General features: G+C 35.5%; 1 protein-coding gene across 5 annotated transcripts; it reads left to right on the plus strand.

Annotated features, from left to right (window-relative positions):
- The first annotated feature begins 5,267 nt into the window (after nucleotides 1–5,267).
- On the plus strand, nucleotides 5,268–25,749 carry LOC125075035 (RNA-binding protein 26). Of its 5 annotated transcripts, none has more exons than XM_047686582.1 (23): nucleotides 5,268–5,500; nucleotides 10,100–10,218; nucleotides 10,755–10,901; nucleotides 11,115–11,236; nucleotides 11,588–11,656; nucleotides 12,084–12,181; nucleotides 13,118–13,210; nucleotides 13,501–13,641; nucleotides 14,151–14,233; nucleotides 14,415–14,661; nucleotides 14,737–14,813; nucleotides 14,919–15,052; nucleotides 16,017–16,148; nucleotides 16,667–16,807; nucleotides 17,070–17,229; nucleotides 17,797–17,915; nucleotides 18,114–18,158; nucleotides 22,928–23,011; nucleotides 23,273–23,376; nucleotides 24,589–24,742; nucleotides 24,829–24,957; nucleotides 25,035–25,118; nucleotides 25,535–25,749. In XM_047686582.1, the coding sequence occupies exons 1-23, from the start codon at nucleotides 5,442–5,444 to the stop codon at nucleotides 25,616–25,618; spliced, it is 2,625 nt and encodes an 874-aa protein (XP_047542538.1). In that variant the 5' UTR covers nucleotides 5,268–5,441; the 3' UTR covers nucleotides 25,619–25,749. The 5 variants fall into 5 exon arrangements, with proteins under 5 accessions (XP_047542538.1, XP_047542540.1, XP_047542541.1 ...); XM_047686584.1 differs by having other exon boundaries at nucleotides 12,084–12,172; XM_047686585.1 differs by having other exon boundaries at nucleotides 12,084–12,172; nucleotides 13,121–13,210.
- The last annotated feature ends 416 nt before the right edge of the window (nucleotides 25,750–26,165 follow it).

Genomic DNA, 26,165 nt, shown 5'->3' on the forward strand with positions numbered 1-26,165 from the left:
GTTATTTGTAGTATGTTAACATATTAATAGTTAGTTGAGGTTGATTCAGCTATATACATTATTATTATAACTATAAATAACAGTATACTTTAAAATGTATGCTTCATAAAACCTTATACGACCATAATTTATACACTTTTTATGTTATAAAACAGACACTTAAGCTAAAAACGTATTTATTTAAATAATTACAGTCGATATCGCCATTAATCGTCATTAAATATCAATTTGATTAATGACAACTACTGAGTTTCTTGCCGGTTCTTCTTCGTAGAATCTACATTCCGAACCGTTATTTAATTTAAATTAATCATGTAAAATACGATTTTAAATCATCACTTTGAAAGTCAACTTAAATGAAGTGTATTTTATTTTTACGACCTGTCTGTACATGTAGTACCGATCAGATCGTAAAATTAAAAGTTTTACTATTTTCATAAATTTGATAATTGACGAAATAGAGCAATAGAATAGACTGTGAACTGGGAAGGTATATTGGCAGTACGGAGTCTCCCCCTGACCCTCCACAGATTTGCAAGTTGTCAACATTTGAGTCGAAAGATTGCTCACTAAACGCGCTTCGTTTCATAGTTTTCTGCTAGAATCAGACTTTCTTTTGACTTTTTTGACTCTTGATAGCTTCATCTACTCTTCTAGATCCAACGACTCACGTGATGCCTATGGACACTGGACATAACAGTAAATACAACCTATTTCAAATTGCGTTATAAATTTGCCGATTGTTTTTTTCTTAACAACTATAAAAGAGACTGCTAAATAATCGGCTTCAAAGTTAAAAACATCAATTAAATACACAATTCAACAAAAGTTATTTATAAGTAGTATTGACTCTCAATAATTCGCACCACAGTTGCCTTTTTTTTGAAGACGAGCATGTGTTTTCTTTGACTACTTGGCGCGGAAGGGGGAGAATCTTTTTGGCGCACTTTTGCAGATAGCAATGATCCGACGGTCTGGCCGACGATGATGATGAAACAAATCCCTCTAAATCTGATCCTGTATTTTTAGATCTTAAGGTCCTTTAACTGGTCCGGTGCTGTCTGTGATACTTTCGATCAGTTTGAACAATGAATGAAGGTTTGCGAACTCTGCGAACAATTTCAATAACATAATCTCATTCAATTATTCATCGTGAAGTTGAACCCTTTTTTGTATTGCCATTTTTTTCAAGCAGGCACTATTAAATGACACCTTAGCCGAAGATCGTAGTTATTTCTATTTCGTCTGTCAATATTTTTATGTATTAATATACACTCGGGTCTTTATGCTCATGAATCGACTTAGTAATGTTTTTGTAGGGTTCAGAATAGCTTGGAGCTATTGACATTGTCGTATTTTTAGATGTTGAAAAAGAGCAGTACTGGGTTTCTTGCCGGTTCTTCCCGGTAGAATATACATTCCAAATCGGTGGTAGCTTTTCTTAATATAGTTTGTTAAATGACGATTCAAGAGTGCTTGTAAAAGCCTACGTGAATAAAGTACCTATATTTTGATTTTGATTGGTATTGGAAATTGTTAATTTTGTTATATAAGTATTTGAGGTTATAATTTGTCATAATTTAGGAAAATCATTAAAAGAGACAGTATGTTAGAAAAGGACGAAAAATACGTACACAAAGAAGTTTCGTTTTTTATATGATTATATCGTTTACAAGGAAAAGAGAATTCTAACGATGGTAGATATATAATTAAATCCTATTCGTATCGTGATAAAGTATATTTTGCAATAACATTTGATAACAACCATTCTACATAGTTTATCTGAAAATTATAATAACATCTTATATGGTTAGAAAACATCGAGATATAGACATGAGATTGCCTATTTTTAAACTTGTTTACAGATACTAGAAAATAAGACAGATTTTTTTATATGATAAGTATGCTAGGGATGGGCCAAATTCGCCAAAAACCGGGCCAAAATCGGAAAAGAAAGCAGGAATTTTTTAAAAATTATTAAAAGTATTAAAAAAACATTCTGACAAAAGTACCTATATATTTTGAGTGAATATTCCGTTATTATTTTTAGATATTCGGTTAAACCTAAAAGTTAATTTCATCCATTGTAACAAACGTATAAGAAAAACGTATTGAACTTATGTATAGTTCCATAACTATATAATCTCTACTAATATCATAAATACGCAGGTAAACCATGGGTTCAGCTAGCTTAAATTTAAATAAAAAATGTCTTTATTAAGCCGGTAGGTACAATCGTAATAATATTCGATATCAATAGAAAACTACCGTCGAAAACGTTGGCGGCGATACATTCGTAAACGTTATATCGGTTTAACGCAAAATATTAAATAATAACTTCATAGCATCAATTATGCAATTACGCGTCGGATGAAAATGACTTGGAGTCATCATCGTCGTTAACCTCAAGATATTATGCGAGGCAAAGGAACACTCACTAGTACAACATAATACGTAAATACACACATGTGCACAAAGCAAACACACACATGTCATTTTAAAAATCGAATAAGCATTAGTTTATTCGTATCCAATGTATGACAAGTCAGCTTAATATAACATATATTATATGTGTTATAAAATACTACAAAACATAAGGATTTGGCAGTCAACCTGTCTGCCCTTCGTTGGTTTATTGGAGACTAACTAATCCCACATTAGATACAAATGTGTCATCAAAAAAGCACTCTTTATTTCCGATGTTCCGAAACAGATATCTTTAATATAGAAATATCAAGATCTACCGTGAAAAGCTAGCAAAAAACTTAGACATTATTTCTCATTATTCGAATTTCATGTGTTATCAATAATATTAAATTTATATATGAATGAAAACTAACATTTATCAAATAATTCCACACACTTCATCTTGTATCGAAAACTAAGCTAATTTGTAAGATAAAATTGGTAAATGCAAGATTATTTATTTTTTATTATCAAATCGAATATAACGTATGATTTCTTGCAGGATTTGAATCCTAGCAGGATTAGGAAGAATACTAATTCCTAAATTTACGATGGTAGATTTACTTACAATAAGATTTCTAGAGACAAACATTACCTTAAACCTTTTTAGTTTTATCTTGGCTAAAGAAAACATATTACATTTTTATTTTTGACATTTAAAATGAAAATCGTTTGATTTAAGCCGATTCAGTACCATTGAGGATACATTGTTAACTTATATCACAATTATTAGTTAATTGTCTGCCAAGTTTTAAAGTTAATGAAACATCAACAGTTTTATAAATATCGATATTTAAAATATCGTTAAAAGTACCATTTATACATACTAAATATAAGAAGAGAACTAACATTAATCCTTGTGAAACCCCCGTTTGAGTCATTTAATTTATGGAATTATGTCCAATTCTTAGACTTAAATTTAAATCAATGAAATCGATAGCATCAACACTATATACTATTTAAGCGTCTAATATAAAAGAGTCTGCAGAATCAACTGGTCCAAAGAGATCACGGAATACTTAAATAATATAATTGCCAACAAAAACTTTAAGATTTATCGGCTTATTTTAAAGTTTTATAAAGAATAATGTCAACCAGTGACCTGATTCCCTTTAAGAATTATGGGACACTTTTAGACAGTCAAGGTTATTAATCATTTAATATTGGTTGAGGACAGCTATATTGTGAGCATCGACTGAACACTTAGATGAGTGGAAAAGGAGTCTTTTCACACCGCCCTTTTTTGTTTAGGGAGTTACTCTATATTTTTTCCCACGATTCTCTTATTGTATTAATTAATCATATTATATCCATATTCCTGCTCTATTGAGTTCTTTATAATAGTCCTGATGATGGCCGAAGATCTGATGGACTGACACAGAATTCCCGTGGAAAGGCATTGTTGGACGCTACACGCATTTGCATCATCCCATATCAGGAAAATATATTTTAACATTTGGCTTAACAAAGTTGGGTTAGCTGTAAACGACTGATGAAAATTTTAATTTATAATTAAATAAACAATTTTTTTTTTTAAACATATTTCGCGTCGTAACTTTTGTTTACAGTTTTAAGCTGTTATTTATATAGGTTAATATATTTAGAGCCAACTACGTCCAAATAAACTATAGCATTTGGTAACAAAAGTAAAATATTTCCTCATTAAATAAATTAATAAAGGCATTTTTAATTCTTCTGCAGGATTGCCATTTTCGTATTCCTTTTTTTATTTTATTTTAGTTAAATTTTGACCATTGCCTGGAAAACCATTCATTCCTAATACGGAAGAAAAAGCATTATCACATTTGAATCTATTAAATAATAATAAAGTAAGTGACAAAAATACCTCCATATCATTTGCAAAAAAAAAATTAATATATATTTAAAAAAAAGACTATTTAAACTTTATATAATTTTCACCGTTACTTTATATTTTCTAGTTTTATTAAGCTTCTAGAAACTATATAAAACTAAAAATATAAACTTTAACGTTTTATATAGATTTATTATTAAACTGAATATTCTTGAACATGGCGTCACTGTAAATGCAATTTATTATCTTATTGGAACTTGCTTACCTACGGGCGTAGTCTAATTGATTATTACAGAGTAATTACCGGTTAACTTCGGCTTAACATAAATATTTGACCACATAGAAACGATTTTCATATTAATAATTTTAGATTTAGGACAAGCCATAGTATACAAATATTACAGATTAAACTAACAATAATAACGCGATTATTTTTTTGGCCACTTGATTACCACCGCCCATAGACATCAGAGCTGTAAGAAATGATAGTCATTCCTTACATCACCACTGCGCCACTAATCTTGGAAGGTAAGATGTTATGTCCTTTGTGCCCGATATACTGCCTTTATCGCTTTAAACCGGAACGCAACAATACTAAATAATTCAGTCTTGCTGTTTGGCGGTAAAATATTTGACCAGTGGGTGGTACCTATCCAGACATGTTTGCAAAAACGCCTCATAACAAGAATATATTTTATTGCATGAATAAAATTGCATAAAATAAACTTCATCTTCTGATAAAACAGAAAGGAAAATTCATTAATATGTAATAAAATCTTATAAGTTTTATGTTACTTATATTATATTAGAATGAGATTTGATTTTAATTAATTTGTATTAAAAAAGTTAAATTCGCAAAAAAATAAAATTCTATGAATACTTTTCGTAGATAGCAATATTTTTATTTCATTTATATTGCCATAAACAAAAATCTCTTGGTTTTTTTTTTTTGTCAAACTGTCAACATTCCACAGATTCGTCTTGACAACTGTGGAATATAGACGACGAACAAAAATAAAACTTTGGAAAGTTATTCGCGAAAGAACTGAAATAGTTGCGTGAATTTAAGTATACTTAAGGTGGTTAATTTAATTTTAAGTTTGTGTTGAGTGTTTTTACATGGATTTTATGTGTTTATGAGATACTTTTTATTAAATAAAACATGATCATAGAAAATCCCGACGCTTTCAAGAGTTGGTTGACGTCCATATTGGAACCACTGTGAGTACATGATGCGCCATGTTTATTTCGTATATCACGTTACAAAATATGCTAAAACTTAGTTCTGCTTTTTTGTTTCTTGAAATAAAAACTTAAAAATGAAAAATACAAATTTGCTATAGCATCGTAAAAAAAATGTCGAGTTGTCATTTCGATTTCGTAATACTTTTTTTATCAGTATGTTACAACTTTCCTATCAAACAAACTTTTAAAACGTGTATTTTACTAAAAATATATTGTGTAATTTTAAAAATCGGTAATAAATTATATCTATAATTTACTTCTTGCTAAGTTTTGAGATTTAAATTAATTATTAAATGCCTTTTATAATATAACCTAAATCTGTCATTTGAATGAATCAAAGTTCGTAAACTTCCGAAAAAATATGGTTCGAAAAGTTTAAATAAAATGAAAATGATTAAACCTATATATTATAATGATATTTATTGAGACTTGTTTTTACAATATTGTGTACACAAATTAGGAATTTACAGCGACTCTTAATTATTAAATTCCAATAAATCTTTGATAATGTAATAAAACTTTAAAAATAAGAATTATTTTGCCTCAATAAATTTACCTAAGTAATTTAAGAATTAAAGTGTTATGCATGTTCAAAGTAGGTAACATTCTTACAATTAACTAACGCTACTTTCAAAATCTAGCAATTAGAGTTTTTATTTATCTGTTGTAAAAGTTTTTATCTATCAGACAACTAATTACAAAAATATCATATTATTATTCTATAAGATGTACTATTCATTTAAAAAGTCATTAAAACTATACTAAACCTAATTCGTAGAGTAGGTATTTATTTTATAAGGTTCCAATATAAAATTAATGAAAAGAAATTATGTGAAAAAACGAAGAGAGGTGTCTTGAGAAACCTGGTTGGAATTATGTTGTTCTTGCTGCATATTATGTATTAAATAATAGACAAGGAAATAACTCAATAATAATTAAATGATAAAATTGTTATTATACATGCAAATAAAAAGCATAACCACAATGCTCCAATGCGGGTTGGTGGAATACACATGTGGCAAAATTTCATTGGAATTAGACACATGTAGGCTTCCTCACAATGTTATCCATCACTGCAGAGCAAGAGATGATTATAAACAAAAATTAAGCACATGATAATTCAGTGGTGCTAGGGTTTGAACCCTCAAGTCAGTTAAGATGCACATGTTCTAACCACTGGGCCATCTCGGCTAATAGCAAAAAATATGTTTAATTAATATAGTATAAAACCATATATTTTAGTAAGAGAGGGAAATGACACCTGAAGGGGTCATAACGCTTTTCTTTTCTGCCAGTTCACTCCACTGTAAACTGTAAAACTGCATAAAAACTTCATTTTGAAAAAAAAAAGCATCCCCACATCATTATTCCGATGCTTAAAATAAAAATTGACTCACACATGGTATTACAGTACACAATCATTACATCTATTTTGAGCCGGACCTACACTGTTCACAGTTTTTATTGCCACATGGTTACTTTATATATAGCTCCGATACTTAGAGTTGGTAATTTAATTTTAAACTTATTTAATGTATAGATATAGGTTATGATAAAGAAACATTTGATAATAAATAAATTGTTTTGCTAAATATGTTACTTAATTTATATAAGCATTCATTTAAACAGTTGGAACCACAGTTGACCAATTTTTTTTGGAATACAAGTTGTCGTTGCAGCTTCACTCGCATATTAGGGGTAAATCAGCAGGTGAAAAAAGTAGCCTAGTATCCCTGGAGTTTGAGTTTACTTCATACCTAGGTTCAGTGGTTTGGCTGTGAGCAACAGATAAGAATTTCGTATTTACATTATCAGCTTAGATAAATGCTAATCAGGATATTAGGTATGACTAAACTGAGTTTTAGACAACAATATTGTCAAAATGAATAAAATTGACATCCTCACAATTACTCCTATGCTTATATTTGGTAAAATAATTTAGACAACGATATACACTTACAATATTACTAGTATTAGTATTTAATTGTAGATTTTGTCTGAATACTGTATTCTGTTTTGTTTCTTTTTGGGATAATCTACATTCCTGACCGGTGGAAGCGTTTATTACAATTCGAGTAAAATGGCGATTCAAAAGTACCTGTAAAGGTTTATAATTAACATTATTTTGAGCTGATCTAAGTGAGATAAGAATCTCATCATCGACAAAGATTCTGAGCTAAAACTCCTTACTGAGTTCTCTGAAAGGAATCTGTAATTAAGTCTTAAGTATTTTTTGTGGTGTAACTATGAAGTTTACCAATGCCAGTGTATTGATATGATAACCTTATTATAAACATAGATAATTATTTACCTAAATTTATTATAAAACGAACCACTGTATTTATTTATCTTTGTATAAAAATGTAAAGACAAAATAGTTCAGTATATATAGTATTTTCAACACTGTTTGCTCGCCATATTCAATTTATTTCACTTGTTTAGTTGCTGTCGGGAAGCTTCGGTGTTATCAATGATAAATAAATAAACAGAAATATCTTCGAAACCTGATTTTTTTGTTCTATAATGATTTCGTTGTAATTCAAACACTGTAGACTAGTTGGAGTAGAGTAATTCTTTTATCTCTAAATATGATAATTATTTTACCTAATTTGACATAAGATATGGTTGTACACAGATAAGCGATTAATACGCATCACTATTTAAGTAATAATAAACAAATAATGTGGCGACAAACAAAGGATATCTTAAACTAGTAGAATAATTACACAATGGGTCGAAAAATATGATTACAGGTGTATTAAAATGTATAATGTATACTCTGTTTTAAACTGTTTGGTATTACTGCTCTAGCCCATGCCTCTATATTTTATTTTAATTTCATTAGGACAACCAACAGTAGACGCAATATCACATACAAAATTTTAAAAAAAAATTACATTTCAAATTATCAAGGTTCTACTACTTACAGGTAGTCTCACCATGCATTATCTTTAATAGATAGACAACCAAGTGTAATAATTAAAAAATTTCTTGGTGGTTTGGCTTTGTGCAAGTGTCTGGTACCAACAGCACCCATTCATCAAATATTCTAGCTTCAAACAGCAGTTCTGTATTGTTATGTTTCAATTTGTAGGGTAAGCGAGCCAGTGTAACTACAGGCACAAGGGACATAACATCTTAGTTTCCTAGGTAGGTGATGTAGGCAATAGTTAATATTTCTTACAGCATTATTGTTTATGGGTATTGCTTTCGTCTATCTATAAATAAAAAAACGATAAGATTGAAAAATATAGTTATAATACTTGTGGTCTTCCTGAGTTATAAATTAAAATGTCTCGAAAACTTATATGACACATAGATTGAAAGTAGGACAAATTCATTATCACTAACACACACATAAACACACGAATTATAAAGATATTGTTATTTGATTTATCAACCATTTTGATGTCTCATTATATTTTATTTTATATAGAAGGCAGATGCATGCTGTGTAGTTTAAATTTGTAAGATTATTAATGTTTCTACCCAGGTAGGTTTGATAAGCCTTATTACCTAGCCTACACCTCGTTAAGTCAGAATTACATTGTCTCAAAAAAGTATGTAGGTATATGATTTAACTTTTGGAATTTAATTATTTCTAACTTTCTATCTGACATAAGTACTAGTCCTACTAGGTTTTTAATTCAATTCTTAGTTTAATGGCTTTGAGTTGCGCCGACAGGGCACAGATTTATTCGCCAATGCCACGCAGGATGGAGAAGACACGAAAGAGATTGATTGGTACGGTTGAGGAAACAAACTTAATTAAATTTTGAAGACTACTAGGTTTTGGTTCCATATATAAAGACCTTCCTATGTGACCCAATAAAAAAAATTTTTTTTTAACACTATCAACAAAAAATAAATACCCTCCCAAAAACTAAATCTGAAAATCAGGCTAAAACAGTGTGCCAAATTGCCTATGTCGGGTAGTAGCCAAATATGACCTCGTTATGATGATAAGTGCTCGGACATGCAGTGTAATGTGACAAATATGAATGTCTCATTAAAACATCAATAATAATTAACAAATAATAAAAAAATGTACCGCGTTACTCGGAGTGTTGTCAGGATTATAACAATACTCCATATGTTCAAACATGTCAAGGTATTTAACACGAGTTATGGTGGAACGGAGTATACATACATGTAGCCTATTCCAATCGAAGTAGGAATAAAGATAAACAAGCTTAGATTTACGTATTTGCACTACTGAGAGTTTATGATTAATATATTTTTATTTATAATACAACACTATTACACTTAACCACTTATATCCACTTTAATTTTACTTCCAAAATTCCGGTAGCAGTTTCATCGACGTTCAAAACGCATTTTTTTCGCAAATCCATAGTGAATATTATAGATTAATCAAGACCATAAATCTCGATCAATGATATAGCGTCAATTTCTCCTCTCATGGTTGGAATAGAGTATATATTAATGGTGGATTTAAGTAAATAATATACATAGCTACATAACACTTCTCTAGTCACGTAAACATCAAGAAAGTTTAAATTTTTTAATTTATATTATGTAAGTATAAATCATTATTTATAATGACATTTTCAGATGTGATGCAGATCCACCGGCACTCGCCAAGTACGTTTATGCGTTGGTGAAGAAAGACAAGCCACTCGATGAGCTCCGGGACGGGATGCTGGATCAGCTCGATGTGTTCCTACAGCAAGGTAAGCTCCCATTGGTTGAATTTGTTTGAATTTGATTTTGATAGTGAGACAGAATGATTTAATGAGAGAGAGAGAGAGAATGGAGAATCAGCGTAGTTCGTTGTTTTGACTGATCCCGCCGAGACTTTATTAAACCTAAAGATCTTAGTAAGATGAGGGGCGAATTTATTATCTAGACTGAATTATTTCGTAAACTTCAATTATTTTTGCGAAGTTCTAACTGCTAAAAAATTCTCATCACATCTGTTCGCCCCTTTAAATTTGGTCGGGATTTGTTCCAGGTTTACTCGTCTTATAGTTAAATTTGTGGTGGTTTGCACGCATACTGGAGCACAATAAATTATTTCCTGTTCCTGGGTAGTTGGCCATTTTAGAATTGAGTATGGCGGCGCTGACCGAAATCGTTCAGGCGAACATTATTATTGTTTTGATACAAGTGTTAAACATTCTACTACCCAAGTTTCCTTAATGTCTGTTTGGCGTTATTATCAAGTATCACAGTGATGGCAAATTTATAACTAATATGTATTCCTCAGAGACAAAACCCTTTGTGGACATGCTGTTCAAGACTCTCGAGAATCAGGAGTACCTCAAACACGCTGACAATGATAGTGAGAAAAAAGAACCGTCACCACAGCCGGAGCCGGTGGTGCTCGAGAAAGAAATCGAAGAGGAAAACCACGGTAAATTATAATATATGATGTTTATATATATGTATGTATATACATACATGTATATACACACCTGACAAAAGCTCACTTAATCTGAAACCAAAATAACAATAAATAGAAAAAAAAATCTTAAGAAACAATGACAGCATTCATGTTCCAAATAGGTGACATTATAAATGTCTCATCTATCGTATAAATGAAGATAAAACAAGAATATTAATGCAGACGTGCCCGTTCCAGTCGCCGCAGCGCCGGCCGTGCGGGCGCGCGCCGACAGCGCGGGCGCGCACCGCACCGTGGTGCCGCGCGCGCGGGGCCCGCCGCACCACGAGCAGACGCTGGTCAAGGTCGGTCGGCTCCCTGCGGTCCCTTACCTTGCGCTAGAGATATCCCAGATAAAACTTGGTGTGATGTCACCGGTAGATTGACTAAGTTCTCTCTTTGGCTTGAGAATATTATCAGGGGAACTTTTTTATGACCAAGATTTTTTTTCGTAAAAGAAATAAAAATAAAAATATACTCTATACAAGTAGGCTTTTACGAGCTATTTTGAATTGTCATTTTACAGAACTATAAGTGAAGCTCCCACCGAAGAAAAACTATAAAAAACTTATTTAAAGTTCTCAAAGGATATTATAGTGCAAATGCGTTAATCCGAGGATAAATATAAATTAATTAAATTAATTGTTTCATCACAGGTGTTGCCAACTGAACTTCTAGAAGAACCAGTCGACCCGCCCAGGAGAAGAGACAGAAGAAATGATTCGGTAAATTTAAATAGACTATCATATATATTTTATGTAAAATATGTCGTCCTCAGCATTGTGAAAATACATTGTGAGGAAGCTTACTTCTGCTATATGGATATGTATGAACGTATCTCCTTCAAAACTTTCTCAAGTGGGCATATATTCATACACGGTAGTCAAATATGTAAGGATTATAATTGTAAGTGTAATTAAAGCCACAGGGAACGTAATTTCTTGGTTGTTACGTTAGGTTAGGTGTATTGATGTCGTTAAAACTATTTATTATATCTCACTCGCGTGAGTGTCTTCCCTGAGCGTGGATTGAAAAGTATGTGAACTAGAAACATTGAATGTAAATTAAGAATAAAGCCAGCTTCTTTGATTCATACGATGCCTATGAATATAGTCTATAATATCCAAGTGATGTGTGTGCGTGGTGTTGCAGTTGCGCGACAAGGAGGAGCGCCGCCGACGCCGCTCGCGCTCGTGGGAGCGGCGCGGGCGCGGCCGGCGCGCGCACGAGCACGAGCGCAGGTGCGCCAGGTACTACTAACACACTAACGCCCCCATGCCCCCCCCCCCCCCCCCGACGCACTAACCGCACTAACCGCACCAACCGCCTAGCCCGACTGCGAGGCGAGTGAAGATAAACAAAAAACTTTGGTCGAGATCTTGGATAATTGATCTTTGGTAATCGTTTTTGGATTCAGAACTTTGCAAGTAAAATTAAAGTGGATATTAGTAGCGTGAGGTTTGTTTATCTTTACTCCTTCGATTGGAATGGGCCGTATAATAAATGCCGACAAAATCATTCGTACGCGCACGTGTCGCTTCCCCTTGTATAGTAGTTGGATAATTACACAAAAAATTCGAATGTCCAAGATATTGTAACTATTCATCTGCTTATAAGGTTCATTTTAAAATCGAAAATGTATCAAATAAAGCAGCTACGCTAATTTTCATCATAATCGGATCATCTGTTATCGGAGTTCAGTTACGTACAAAAGATTTGTCTATATAAAGTGTCATTTATCTATCTTAAAAAATAGTCTCAATATTAAGCTGCATGCAAGATGCATTAGTTTAGTTATTTTTGGGTAAGTTTTAAGAATATTACTACTTATAAAGAAGGACATGTAAAAGAATTGTTACGAAGACGTGAACTTCGAATTATACGTTGAATAGTTTTTTTGCTAACTGTACTATGTTTAATTTCTCGTACTAGTACATGTTTTTTTTTTTTTTTGTTAGAAAATAGTGTGGCGGCAAACACACTATTTAGATTAATTATATCGTTATTTGAATAACTTCTTTGCAGGATATAATGAATATTTAAATGTGACTTAGAATTTTTGTAATAAAATTGTTAAAACAAAACATTTTTTTTAAATTAATATTTTTAAGTAATCAATCGTATATATAGGAAGTATATTTAATATTAAATGTTCTAGCATATTTTTAGTCGTTTATTCCTCCTAGGAGACCGATATCACGATCACCGTCACCCCGCGGTCGGTATCGGAACAGAAGCCCGCCGCCCGCCAACGCGGACCGGCACGGGAGCAGATCGCGGTTAGTTCCATGCTAGACACAATCTCATGCTTAAGTAACACCTCGTTTAAGTCAAAGGCAAGGTAAAGCTTTCCGTGCTTTTGTCCACCAGAGTAATAATAAAAAAAGGAATTTATTCTGTTGACCGTACTAACGCATACTACCTTCAGGTTTTGTTCCTGTATATCATCATCTTGACACAATTTGTCTGAATTTACACATTGAAAACATTATTAATAATAAATCGTAGTTATTTCAAATCTTAATGTTATTTGATTAACATTGTTTGTTATTTGTTATACGTTTTCAAGGTCAAGATCTCCGACGTTAAGGGAACGTGAGCTGGACCGGGAGAGGGACAGAGTGCGCGTGGTGCGCGACATGGAGCGAGACAGGATGTCGCGGGACCGGGAGCACAGGGACCGGATCTCGCGGTCTAGGGATCGAGATCGGTGAGTCAAGAATAGTGGCTAGCTTTTTTAATTATATTCAAGAAGAAAGTGGAGGGGGGGGGGTGTGTGTCGTTCTTGGTAACTTTAAACTTGATAACCTCTCCAAGGACATTTGGTGATGGGTGGAAATTGATGGAAATAGTTGAAATTAACCCATCTGGGTAGGTGCCACCCACTCATTTATTCTGCCGCCAAACAGCAGTACTCAGTATTGTTGTGTTCCGGTTTGAAGGGTGAGTGAATCAGTGTATCTGAAGGCACAAGGGACATCCCATTTGCCGGCCCATTTATAAAAAAAATAAAATGAAAAAAAAAAAAGGTTTTTTTTAAGATTGTCGTGTCGATTTATCGTTTTTACAGATGGAAACTTGTATTGTTTTTTATTTACTCGGTTTAAATTTTTTTATGTACCAATTTTATTTTTGCTAAATGTAACTATGTATATCAAAGTCGGAAGCTAGTTTGTAAGTCAAATAGTAGTACATAAGATAATTGTTTTCCATCCGCAGGTCGCGGGACCGCTCCATGTCGCCCCCCGGCGCACGCATGGACCACGCAGACGCCTACAGGCGCCGCTGTCGAGACTTTGACGGTGAGACTGTATTTTAACGAGCACTATGACTTAGCACGTAGACGATACTCGCCTCCTATCTCGATATCTCTGCGGGCTTAAAAATGGATAGATTGCCCTTAAATATGAAGTAGATTCATTGAAACGAGTAGAGTCGCATAAAAATATGAGTCGGCTAAAATGTAACCCGCCGGGCCCGCAGTGAAGGGCTACTGCATGCGCGGCGACCTGTGCGAGTGGGACCACGGCGCCGACCCCGTGGTGCTGGAGGACGCGGCGCTGTCGCGCGTGCTGGCGCTGCCGCCGCCGCTGCCCGTGCCCGTGCCCGGCCCGTGCGGCGAGTACAACCCCGCCGCGCCCGACATCTGGGCCGCCGGCGTGGTGGGCTACGCGCCGCCCGCGCACCCGCCGCCGCGCCTCGCGCCGCGCGAGCTCGTGCCCATCCCCAGGTGAGTGCCGCCCGGCCGCCCGGCCCGCCGCTGGCCGTGTCCGACCCGTACTGACCCGTCCCGTGCTGTCCGCAGGGTGCGCCACGACGCGCCTGCACCGCCGCCGCCCAGGCACGGCTCCGGGAAGAAGGGCTTCGAGTACAACAGGCTCGGTATGACGCTTACCTATATATATTATACCGCTACGGCACTCGCTTACCTATGGATATATATAATGGACTATGACCAGCAGTTAGATTTATATTTATATATATCAGGTGCCCCAAGACCTCCTCTGCCCGCTAACGCGGCGAACTGCTCGCTCGAAGTGAAAAAGGTTCCCCCGGGCCTGAACGAGATCAAACACTTGGACAGTCATTTCAGCAAGTTTGGGAAAATTGTTAATATACAGGTAAGCCGTACTGTCGGTCGTACTAACTCTAGAGTCTATTCCAAGCAAAGAAGGAATGAAGATTAGAAGTAACAATCAGTTCTTGATTAATATATCTCTATTTATAATACAACACTATTACACTTAACTACTTACATCCACTTTAATTTTACTTCAAGTCCATCAAATCCATCCATATCATGGATTCAAGCTCTCGACCAATGATATCACATCACTCCAATGTCAAATGTTGTTTATTTGGCTTTCGTCCTTTTGTGGGTGGACAAGACTATATATAAACTGGTTACTAGAGAGATATGTATCAAAGACTATAATAGCACTATAATAGCCCTCGGGTAAATTATTTATCTACAGTAAAATGTTACTAAAAATAATGTTTAAATTGTATTAAATATTCGACCTTATAGTCCATTTCAATGGCAAGAGGAGATTCCTCCTCGTCCTCCAAGATAAACTGTCAAATTTGACAGTTAAACATGACTGACATCATTAAATCAATATAAGGTTACACACCACAATTATAATATTGTCTGCACAGTTGCCAGTCAACTGTGTCTCTCTAAAGGAATTTCGCTAAAGTTGTAATCTGTCTGAAAGATATTTTTAAACTAGCTGCGCCCGTGACTTCGTGCGCGTTGTTTGAATTTAAGTTAATTGCATATTGTAGCGTGATTTTATTTTTATCATATAAATAATTCTAAAATAAAAGTAGCCTAAGTTACTCCTTATTACATCCGCTATCTGCCAGTGAAAGTCCCGTCAAAATCGGTTCAGCCGTTCCAGAGATTAGCCGGAACAAACACACAAGACAGACAAGATATGAAAAAAATGTTATTTTGGTATATGTACCGTGTATACATACATATGCATTTAGTAAAAATGGGTTATTTTAATATTACAAACAGACACTCCAATTTTATTATATGTAATAGATAAATTAATTTCCTGATAATTTGATTCACAGGTCTGTTACGAGGGAGATCACGAAGCAGCTCTCATCACATTTTCAACTCCAACGGAAGCGAACGTTGCCTACAAGAGCACTGAAGCGGTGCTCAATAATAGATTCATTAAAGTCTTTTGGCACAACCCTGAGGTGAGTGACGTCTTTTAGGTATCTCGTAAGAACGAGCGCAACGCACTAATACACGCCGATAATTTAAAACGAACCCATAATAAATCAATGTGGTAGAATCAGCTGCTGAAGTTTTTTCTTCAGGTGAATAGTCCTTTGTTTAGCATTGGAACATTTCAATGCCATTTAAATATAATATATATTTTTTTTAAGAGCCGAGATGGCCCAGTGGCTAGAACGCGTGCATCTTAACCGGTGATTTCGGGTTCAAACCCAGGCAGGCACCACTGAAATTTCATGTGCTTAATTTGTGTTTATAATTCATCTCGTGCTCGGCGGTGAAGGAAAACATCGTGAGGAAACATGCATGTGTCTAATTTCAACGAAATTCTGCCACATGTGTATTCCGCCAACCCGCATTGGAGCAGCGTGGTGGAATATGCTCCACACCTTCTCCTCAAAGGGAGAGGAGGCCTTTACCCCAGCAGTGGGACATTTAGGGGCTGCTAAAGCTAAAAAAAAAAAAAAATTTTTAACAGAACAAACAAGAGAATACGGCGCCCGGCGGTCAAAAGGCGAACAAACAAGCGGATCGACAGAATCATCTCATGTCCCACAATAAGGTGTTAATTAACAGAGACAACATCAAAGCGACCGCCGACGTCAAACAGGCTGAGAAGGTGAGATTTGTCTGGTCTACGATACAACATTCAACCTTCCCACTAGCAGATTTGCTCTTCGTCGCTTCTTGAGTCGTACTGGTTCTACAATATAATTCTAAGGGACCATAAAATATTTTTATTTTTTTCAACACTTAATTTTGTCCCAAGATTCACCAAAATATCGTTACCCTCTTATCATTGGAATGAAATAGATTTTATATATTTACGGGAGCCGTTATTATTAAAAATAAGTTGCACTACACCAATCGTTTCCTCCCAGGCGAAGGAGACGGGCAACGGTACGACGGCGGTGGTCGGCAAGCCGCTGGGCAAGGCGGGCGCCGGCGGCCTGCAGATGGTGGAGGCGCATCGCCGCGGACACAAGCTGCTGCAGACGCAGCTGCAGCACCAGCAGCTGCTCATACAGAGCCTGGAGTCCGGTGAGTGCGGACCAGCGGCCGGTCCTAATACAATACACAGACCACACCAATTTCTAGTTGTTTCGTAGCTAAGTATCGTGCGAGAACGCACCGGCTGCTTGTGACGATTGATTTATACGTGGACTAATTTCAAACTGTTTTTAATACCAAAATATTCTCACTAACAACACAAATATTTGTATTTTATTCATCTCAGAACTTATTCTTATTGATTCTTTGAACTTTTTTGTATCCCTTTACTGAATCTTGCTATCGAATCAACGATAAGATTTCACTTAGTGCAGGCCTTTGTGCAAGCCCGTCTGGGTGAGAACAACCCACTAATCACACAATACTTGGTATTGTTGTGTGCCGGTTTTAAAGGTGAGGGATTCAGTGTAACCACGGGCACAAGAGACAAAACATCTCAGATCCCAAAGTTGGTGGTGCGATAACGTTGTAAAGGGTGTTTAATAGAACTAACAGACACCATTTTTGAAATAAAAAACACCTAACTAATGTAGACGGCACTGAGACGTATTGTATGTATAGTAATGGTATCTAATTCAACGTACTGATGTATTTCAGGAAACGTAACGGAACAACACAAAGCTGTCCTGATGAAGACGATCAACACGATGCAGGAGGGCATCGAGAAGCTGCGGAAGGAGCTCGTCGCCAACCAGGGGATATTGAAGCAGATGCAGGTCAGTGGGGGGGGGAGTCACTGAGTCCGAGCCCAGCGTAGCATAGATTGTGTAAAAATATATACAGAGCCTCCGTTGCTGGTCTTAAACAAAATAACAAATATTGATTTCAATGTTTTATTTTTTTTCTGTTAAACTTTTGGTTATTTTTAAAGAAATAATAAATGTAATAAAATAGCTACTCTTATAACAACACAGGACGAGTCCGTGTCAAGATCGATGTCTCGGCTGCAACTCGAGCAGGTACCGGCGGGCCGCGCATGCGCCTTGCACTCGACTCATACTCTGTACTCGCACGCACCCTCATATCCGACTCACTTGCCAGACTTGACGTCTCGTTTCGCGTGTACATGTCTATGCATTGCATTTTGAGATAGAGTTGACTTTCGACGGATCGATGTCGTTGCATGAAACACGGCAACGTGCACGTCAGTGTATGTTACACATTTGTATATACAATGTTCTTTAACATGTCATTTTCGATGAAAAATATACTGATACGTTAAACGTATGCGTGTTAATAAGATATAGAAGGAATGCTAGTAGTCATCTAACGTTTATAGGTATAGTCGGTCGAATAGAGTTGTATCCGATCTGTTGATACGGACACACGCGAACACGGTAGGGCTTTGTGCACGACCGTCTGGGTAGGTACCACCCACTCATCACATATTCTACCGCCAAGCAATAGCACTCGGTATGCGAGCTAAGGAATGGTTAATATTTCTTATAGCGCCATTGTCTATGAGCGGTGGTGACCACTTCACTCACATCGATACCTACATAGACGTAATTGCTTAAATCATAAATACTTTTCGGTTTCCCAGAGTTGGATAGTTATTATAGTTCGAAATATTTTCTTTGCTAACGTTTTGCTTGAGAAGGTCATTTTCGAGATATAAGTCGTACAAATAGATAAATATTTTAACGGCGCCTTTAAAATACATATATCGATTTAGGTAAGAACATATAATATTTTTTATAGCGTTGCTAATCGGTCAGCCACCTGCCTGTAGATAATGGTCCGGTAAGATATTGGAACCATTCCTTACATCCCCAATGCGCCCCTGAGCGTGAGAACCAAGATGTGACGTCACATGGGCCTGTAGTTTAGTACGAATATATATCATTAAATTTTATAAGTATTTTTAAGTTATTACGCTAAACATGCATCCCATGCGTACGAACTATCCTCTAAAACATCGGGATTATTACATTGCACTGAAAAATATATCAATCATTTTTCTCACTTAGTTTTTTTAGTTATAAATTTTGGGTACCATCTGCCATTTTATGAGATTTTGGGGGGGTACATTAGTGGGGTACCATGATCATGTCGTCATTTATGTTGATGAAAAAGTAGACGTACAGTAACAGCTTGTGAATCTTCCGCTGCTGGACTAAAGCCTCTTTTCGTTTGATCAAGGTTTGGAGTTTATTCCACCTTGCTTCAATTTGGATTGGTTGGGATATACACGAGAGAGATTTACATGCGAAACAACATGATTGTGGATTGACTATAAATCTGGTAGAAATCCAGAACTCTAAATCTCAAAAGGAAATGAAGCTTCTGTCAAAGAAGAAGCGTAGTTTATTATATTAAAAAGCGAACCAAGATATTCTCGGATATTTGGGCATTACTGTGGTTCCACATTGCGGTTTATATTTTCGGTTTCACAATAGTTTAAAATATAATGCGTTCCTACGAACCGCTATTAAGGGTAACATGAAAATATATAGCCTTCAACGTCTAAATAGAATTATGCAAATTTCAAATAGATTTTAAGAGGTAGAGGTGGTTACTGACATCGGTACTTTAGACTATAAAGTTCTCGATTCTATAATATAAATGTAAATCGTAACCAAATAAAGTTATCCAAAGGATACAATGTCAATAAAACGTTGACAGTAAGGGTTGATTTATAATACTGTTAATTTTAATTTGAAGAATTTGTTCGGCACATATAATTAAATAATGTTTCGTTCGGCCTGATTTTTCTGTTTGCTTTAAACTTTACCGCTTGTCTTGTTTCGTATGTTTTTTGAGTTTTTTTTTTCTTTCATAACTTGTATTAATATTTATAGCTAATTCCAATCGAAGTAGGAATAAAGACAAACAAACCTTAGATTTACGTTTTGAGATTTGCCAATAACTCAGCTATGTTGTGCCCTACTATGAGTTTATGATTAATATATCTTTACTTATAATACAACACTAATGCACTTAACTAATATAATTTTACTTCCAAAATTCCGATAAAAGTTTCGTCGACGTTCAAAACGCCATTTTTTCGCAAATCCATAGTGAATATCATAGATTAATCAAGCTCTCGACCAATGATATCGCGTCAATTTTGCTGTCAAATGTTGTTGTTTCGGCTTTTCTCTTCTTGTGATTGATAATAGAGTATATATTATATTTATTCCACCAATAAGAAGACATAATAGTTTTAAACTTCGCGAAAGTCGTAGATTCGGCTATGATCCTTTGGACTATTATTATTCAAACGTCAATAGTCTGGCCGTGGACTCCAAATTGAATTTATATTCAACAATAAAACACAAACATCTTCCAACTACAGGCCCATTACGACAGCCGATCAGTTTAATTAATTAATTTATGAGCCTTTAACAAAAGGTACACACTAAATAAATATTCTTAAAATAAAACATTATAAGGGTTACAAGTTGTTTGCTCCTTCAATTATAGGAGACAACAGCGTGCACTATAAAGCAAAAAAACATTTAAATACAAAATAAAAATACATGGCAATAACAAATTGGAAACTTAAAATTAAGAATAAGCTTATTAATTAAATGTTTTTCATTTTGACATTGGATAGACTTAACGAATAGGGACAGTTTAAATAAGTGTGAGAGACGCAGGTAGGAGGAATTCGGCGCATGCGCAGATCGTTACGATCGTTTTTATCAATATAAAACGCACTCGCTTCTAAAAGTTTCATTATCATGTAATGTAATATCTTCTACTTATATACATTTAACATAGTTAATTAATTTGTATGTCGGCGAATAGGCAGCTTCAATATATTGGTTTATTCGTGTTATAACTAATCTAAACATATATGTACATAAATACACATCATTTATTTCGTTATATTTTGTTCTTTATATATATATAATAATTTTTGACACCATTAGAGTGACGCATTTTAAATATTTAAAAATATATCAGACGATATACACAGTTATAGTGTTCTGATCTTAATCTATACTAATATTATAAATGTGAAAGTATCTCTGTCTGTCTGTCGCTCTTTCACTGCCAAACCAATGAACCGAATTTGATGAAATTTGGTATGAAGCAAAGATGAACTCCAAGGAAGGACATCGGCTACTTTTTTTGCCTAACACAACCAAGTGACAACCAACCCCTAAAATGTAAGCCATGCTGCGGGCGACAACTAGGACATAATAATAATTATTGATATGTTCCGGTTTGTTGTTGTTCCGGAGCATAATACATCACACACACATAAATACATTTATATAGATTTAGTATTTTGAAATGCTGTATCGTTAAGTGAGTTATACTCGAGTATTTGTTCTACGATTGTAACAGATTGATTAATTAGTTAGTTTAATTAGGAAGCGTAGTCATCTAGCTTAACCTTAGATTTGTCGTTAAAACTTGGTTAAATACGTGTGTAGTATAATATTTTTAGTCCATAGTCATAGTAGTTCCAAACTTTCTGACGCATTGGTCATGTAAGGAATGGTTAATATTACTTACAATGCTAATGTCTATTGGCGGTGACCACTTACCATGAGATGGCCCCTTTGCCAGTCTGTCCAACTATATTATAAAAAAGGGAGTGTCACATAACTATATATTTACGTAAATATTTGCTTTGGATTTAACACATTTGATTCCCAAATTTTTGTTTGATTATAAATCATTTATCATATGAAGAAGACTACACTGATTGCTATTAAAATAAATTCTCATATCGTTTCCGAGAAGAAAATGAACCAAGATCAACTCTGAGGGGTTTTTGTTATCTTATTGTTTAATAATTGTTATTGTTTACAACTTTCAACATGGGTAAGAATGACACGGCAAACCAATGAATCGATACGGCATCAAGGCAAGGATTTGGGGGGTAATCGAGAGTTAATATGTTAAAAATTTCCGTTACAAAATGTTCCCTTTAAAAATACAGCTCAGGCTAAGTTTATACAGTTAGTTTGGACATTAGTTTTAATATATTAAATCATGTTTATAAAAATGTATTTATAAACTTTAAAATTGTTTAACCGTTACCATGAAATTGGTGTGTATATGTATGTAATTTTTCATAGAAAAGTTTTACTCTGTCGTAACTCGTCACTAGATGGCGCTGCGCAATCAACTTCCTATCCAACAATTTTTATGTTTACCCAAACACGACAACATCGGTCTGTCGGACTGGTACTGTACATATTGTCAAATAAAAATAAATTAATATTATGTTTGTGAATAAAAAAAAAACTTGTAAGTCGCCACTAATCAATGGTAACAATTTCTACCATCCGGTGTGGAATATAACGATTAATGCGGTTTTGGTTTCTCTATACACATCCAAAAGAACAATGACTTAAGTGACATAAGCGACGTATTGCGTTGATGATTTTTTGGAAATTAATATCATATTTTACTACTTTACGATAGAGCGATGTACAATCGTTTCGATTTTGTTTTAAGTATTTATCTAATTTTGTTTCATGTTAAATTACGATTATAGCAGAGTTCTCCTTTTTTGATTTTCAAGTAACTTATTTAAAAGCACAGATTAAAATAACTTATAGTATGCTAAATAAAATCGATTTTAAAATCGATTTTATTCCTTTTCAAATTGTACTAATATATACTGTCTTTGTTCTGTTGGCTGATTGAGTTTGTATGCGTGTTGTCTATATGTATGTTTTTTTTTGTATAAAGCGCTGTAACTAAACTGCACATAACTATAGTTTATGACTATATGTAAAAAATATGCGTTTTGTTTTTTCAGATGAACGCAAAGAAACCGAAAACGTTACAGGAAGTACAAAAGGATATTTTGGATGCTGAATTAGATATTATAACAAAACAACAGGTAACTAGTATTAATAAAAAGATATACTTTATTCAAGTAGACTTAAGTACAGCTAACATGCTAACAGAGCCGAGATGGCCTAGGGGTTAGCACGCGTGCATCTTAACCGATGATTTCGGGTTCAAACCCAGGCAGGCACCACTGAATTTTCATGTGCTTAATTTGTGTTTATAATTTTTTTTCATTCTTAATTCTATAGTAAAGAGTCTTTGTTTAAATATTACAAATGAAAACTTGTAATTCGTTCTTGTCGCATAACAGGAGGGTCAAGATGTGTCGGAGTTAGCGAAGAATATAGCAGAGATGAGACGTCAGATGGCGCTGCAGTTCCCGACGTTTTCCGGAAGACTAAGAACGCACTCGAGGTTAGTGAGCAACTGCGTATATATTTATGTACTTTTTTATATTTTAAGCCAAATGATATAATGTCTATGTAGCATACATACCATATAGGGTTGAAAGAAACCACGAAATATTCACAATTTGTATTATTTCCTTCGATTTTACAAAAGATTACGTTACACTTAAATACGTCGTACCGCCATCTCGCTGACACTTTCATTATTCTCTCTAACGCTGTCTCCGTCATCGCTACACTATAACACTCACTCTTACATTGCACTTCTCACTCTCACACCTAAAATTCCCAAATATGTAGGGAAATTTTTATTTTGCCGTCTGTACTTTAATGTTATCAACATTTAAGTACAGACAGCAAAAAAATGTGTGCTTAGTTTCGCCATTGTAATTAATTGATGCTCAATAACAAAATATTATATTGAAATAAAAAAAAATACATAATTTAATAAATGATTAACGTTGCCATAATTACATGCTTGTTCTTAAAAATTGGAACATTATTTATATTCAATTTTTTTTCATCCTTTGCTTCATCCTTTTCATCCTTTCATTGAGTATCGGTTGTTATAATATTTTCTATATTGTGTATCATTATTTATGTATATATATTTTTATGTATGTCAGTCATTGTAATGAAATACAAGAAATAAGTAAAATTTATACGTAACTATTGTATAAAGGGTATTTTTTCAAGAATTCCGCGTTGGTTTACACACTGTGTTAAACTAATTTTAATAGAATTTCATCAATATTACAATTCGTTGCTTTAAAAGTCAAATTTGACAATGTTGTTTAAATGAATAAGCTACTTAAACTATTAGTGAGACTTCAATGACTGTCTGGATGTTTAATTTTTATATTTATTGATCTCGATGATTACCATGTTCACTGCCACAGTCTAGAATTATAAACAAAAATAATAAGCTCATGGCTGTTCGAAGGTCGAAATGCGTGTGAACGGCCAAACCTATGCTTAGGATAGATCAGTACAGGATAAGAGATGTCGCGTTAGGAGGCGTGCGCGTGCGCACGGGTTTTGACAATGATCGTGTTAACTCTTGTAACGTTAGAACTTATATTTTATTCTTTCAAGCTATCGTATCGTGAAGAGAAAACTTAGGTAAGACACTCTATATAGAGTTTCATATTATATATTATAATGGTACTATCTCAATGAGTATTTGTACGGCCGCATCGGCTAACCCTCCCCTGCGCAGAGGCGGGCGCTTCAACGCGGCGATGCGCTACTCGCGCGGCGGCGCGGCGGCGAAGGCCTTCAGCGTCAACCAGTCGGTGGACCACCGGCCGCGCGCGCTGCTGGTGTCCGGCTTCGAGCCCGACGAGCTGGAGGCGCTGCAGGCGCACTTCGCGGTCGGTAGCCTCTGCCGGCCTCGGCCCGCTCGTATCGTACCGTCACGTAACGTAACGCATCGCCATAACGCGCCGCGTGTCCGCAGCAATTCGGCGAGATAACGGGCAAGGAGGTGAACCTGTCGGTGCCGGAGCTGGTGGTGCAGTACCGCGCCAGGGCGCACGCCGAGCAGGCGCTGCTGCGCGCGCGACACTACAACGACCGGACGCTCTCGGTGAGCCGCGCTCTCGGCACTCCCGACTCGTATCCGCCGGCTGAGGCTGACGTGGACTGACTCTGGCCTCTCCGCAGATCACGTGGGTGACCAACGGCAAGGCGCTGGGCGCCGCCGCCGCGCACAACGGGGACTCCGCCGCCGACCACAAGGAGGTGCAGGTATGCGCGTGCGACGCCCTGGCGTTCGCGTTTGTCTGTGTGTGTATATTCGGAGCCATCGCAACCACTAATGTAGCGTTCTGTGGTCACACAACCTTCTCGGTCAAGTGAGAGACGAAAGCAAAAATTATATAGACGTCTTTTCATATATAAAGAGACGATATAATGATTTGTTGTACCGCAGCGCCATCTAGCGCCGTTATGAGCCAGTGTAACCATGATTAGTGGGGATGTAATGGTTAATACGTCTCAGAGCGCCATTGTCCGTCCTAGACGGAAAAACATAATAAATCTGAGAGTATTTCGAGCAAATTTCGTTACAATATTCTCTTAATATTGTTCGAGCCAATAAATTGAGTCTGTCTTACTCCTTCGACGATACCAACATGTACCCTTAAATCTGTAATCGTTTCCAGAATCAGAAGGAGCCATCGTCGGACCCGCTGCTGCGCTTCGACGAGGACGAAGAGGACGAGGAGGACCGCTCGTGGAGGCGTTGACCTCCGACCGGCGCTGGCCTCGTCGCCGGCCTCTCGCCCCTCCGGATCCCCCTCCTCGTACTGCTCGTAGCCTCGACGTTCGACGTATTACTCTCGATGTAACTCGGTGCCCTGATCTTACAAAACGAATGAACTTCAAAAGTTTAAACGAACATTAACTATATTCCCGTTCGTCGTGATCTCAGCCACATGTCGTATGATAAAATAAAAAAGTTGTCATTTAACAGAAAAGTCGCTTCCGAATTTTATACATAAAATACGTTTGATATTAAATAATTGCTTTATTAAACAATAATTATATTCGATAGATTCGTTCTAAAGTGTAACACCAAATTCGAGTAATATATTTACGTAGATTTAACAAACTCGAGTCGGAAAGAAATCAAGCCGACGTTATCTGTGGTCTGGTGCTAGAAGGGCCAAAGTGCATTTGAAGTGAGACGAAAAACACATTTCCAAAAACAATAAACTCAATAGTGCTCAAACGTCATAAGCTTTAATCGTATACCAACATATAACGCATAAAGGCACGTCTGTCTATTTCTAT

This window comes from Vanessa atalanta, chromosome 29 (assembly GCF_905147765.1).
Source record: "Vanessa atalanta chromosome 29, ilVanAtal1.2, whole genome shotgun sequence".
In the NCBI taxonomy this organism is placed as follows: domain Eukaryota; kingdom Metazoa; phylum Arthropoda; class Insecta; order Lepidoptera; family Nymphalidae; genus Vanessa; species Vanessa atalanta.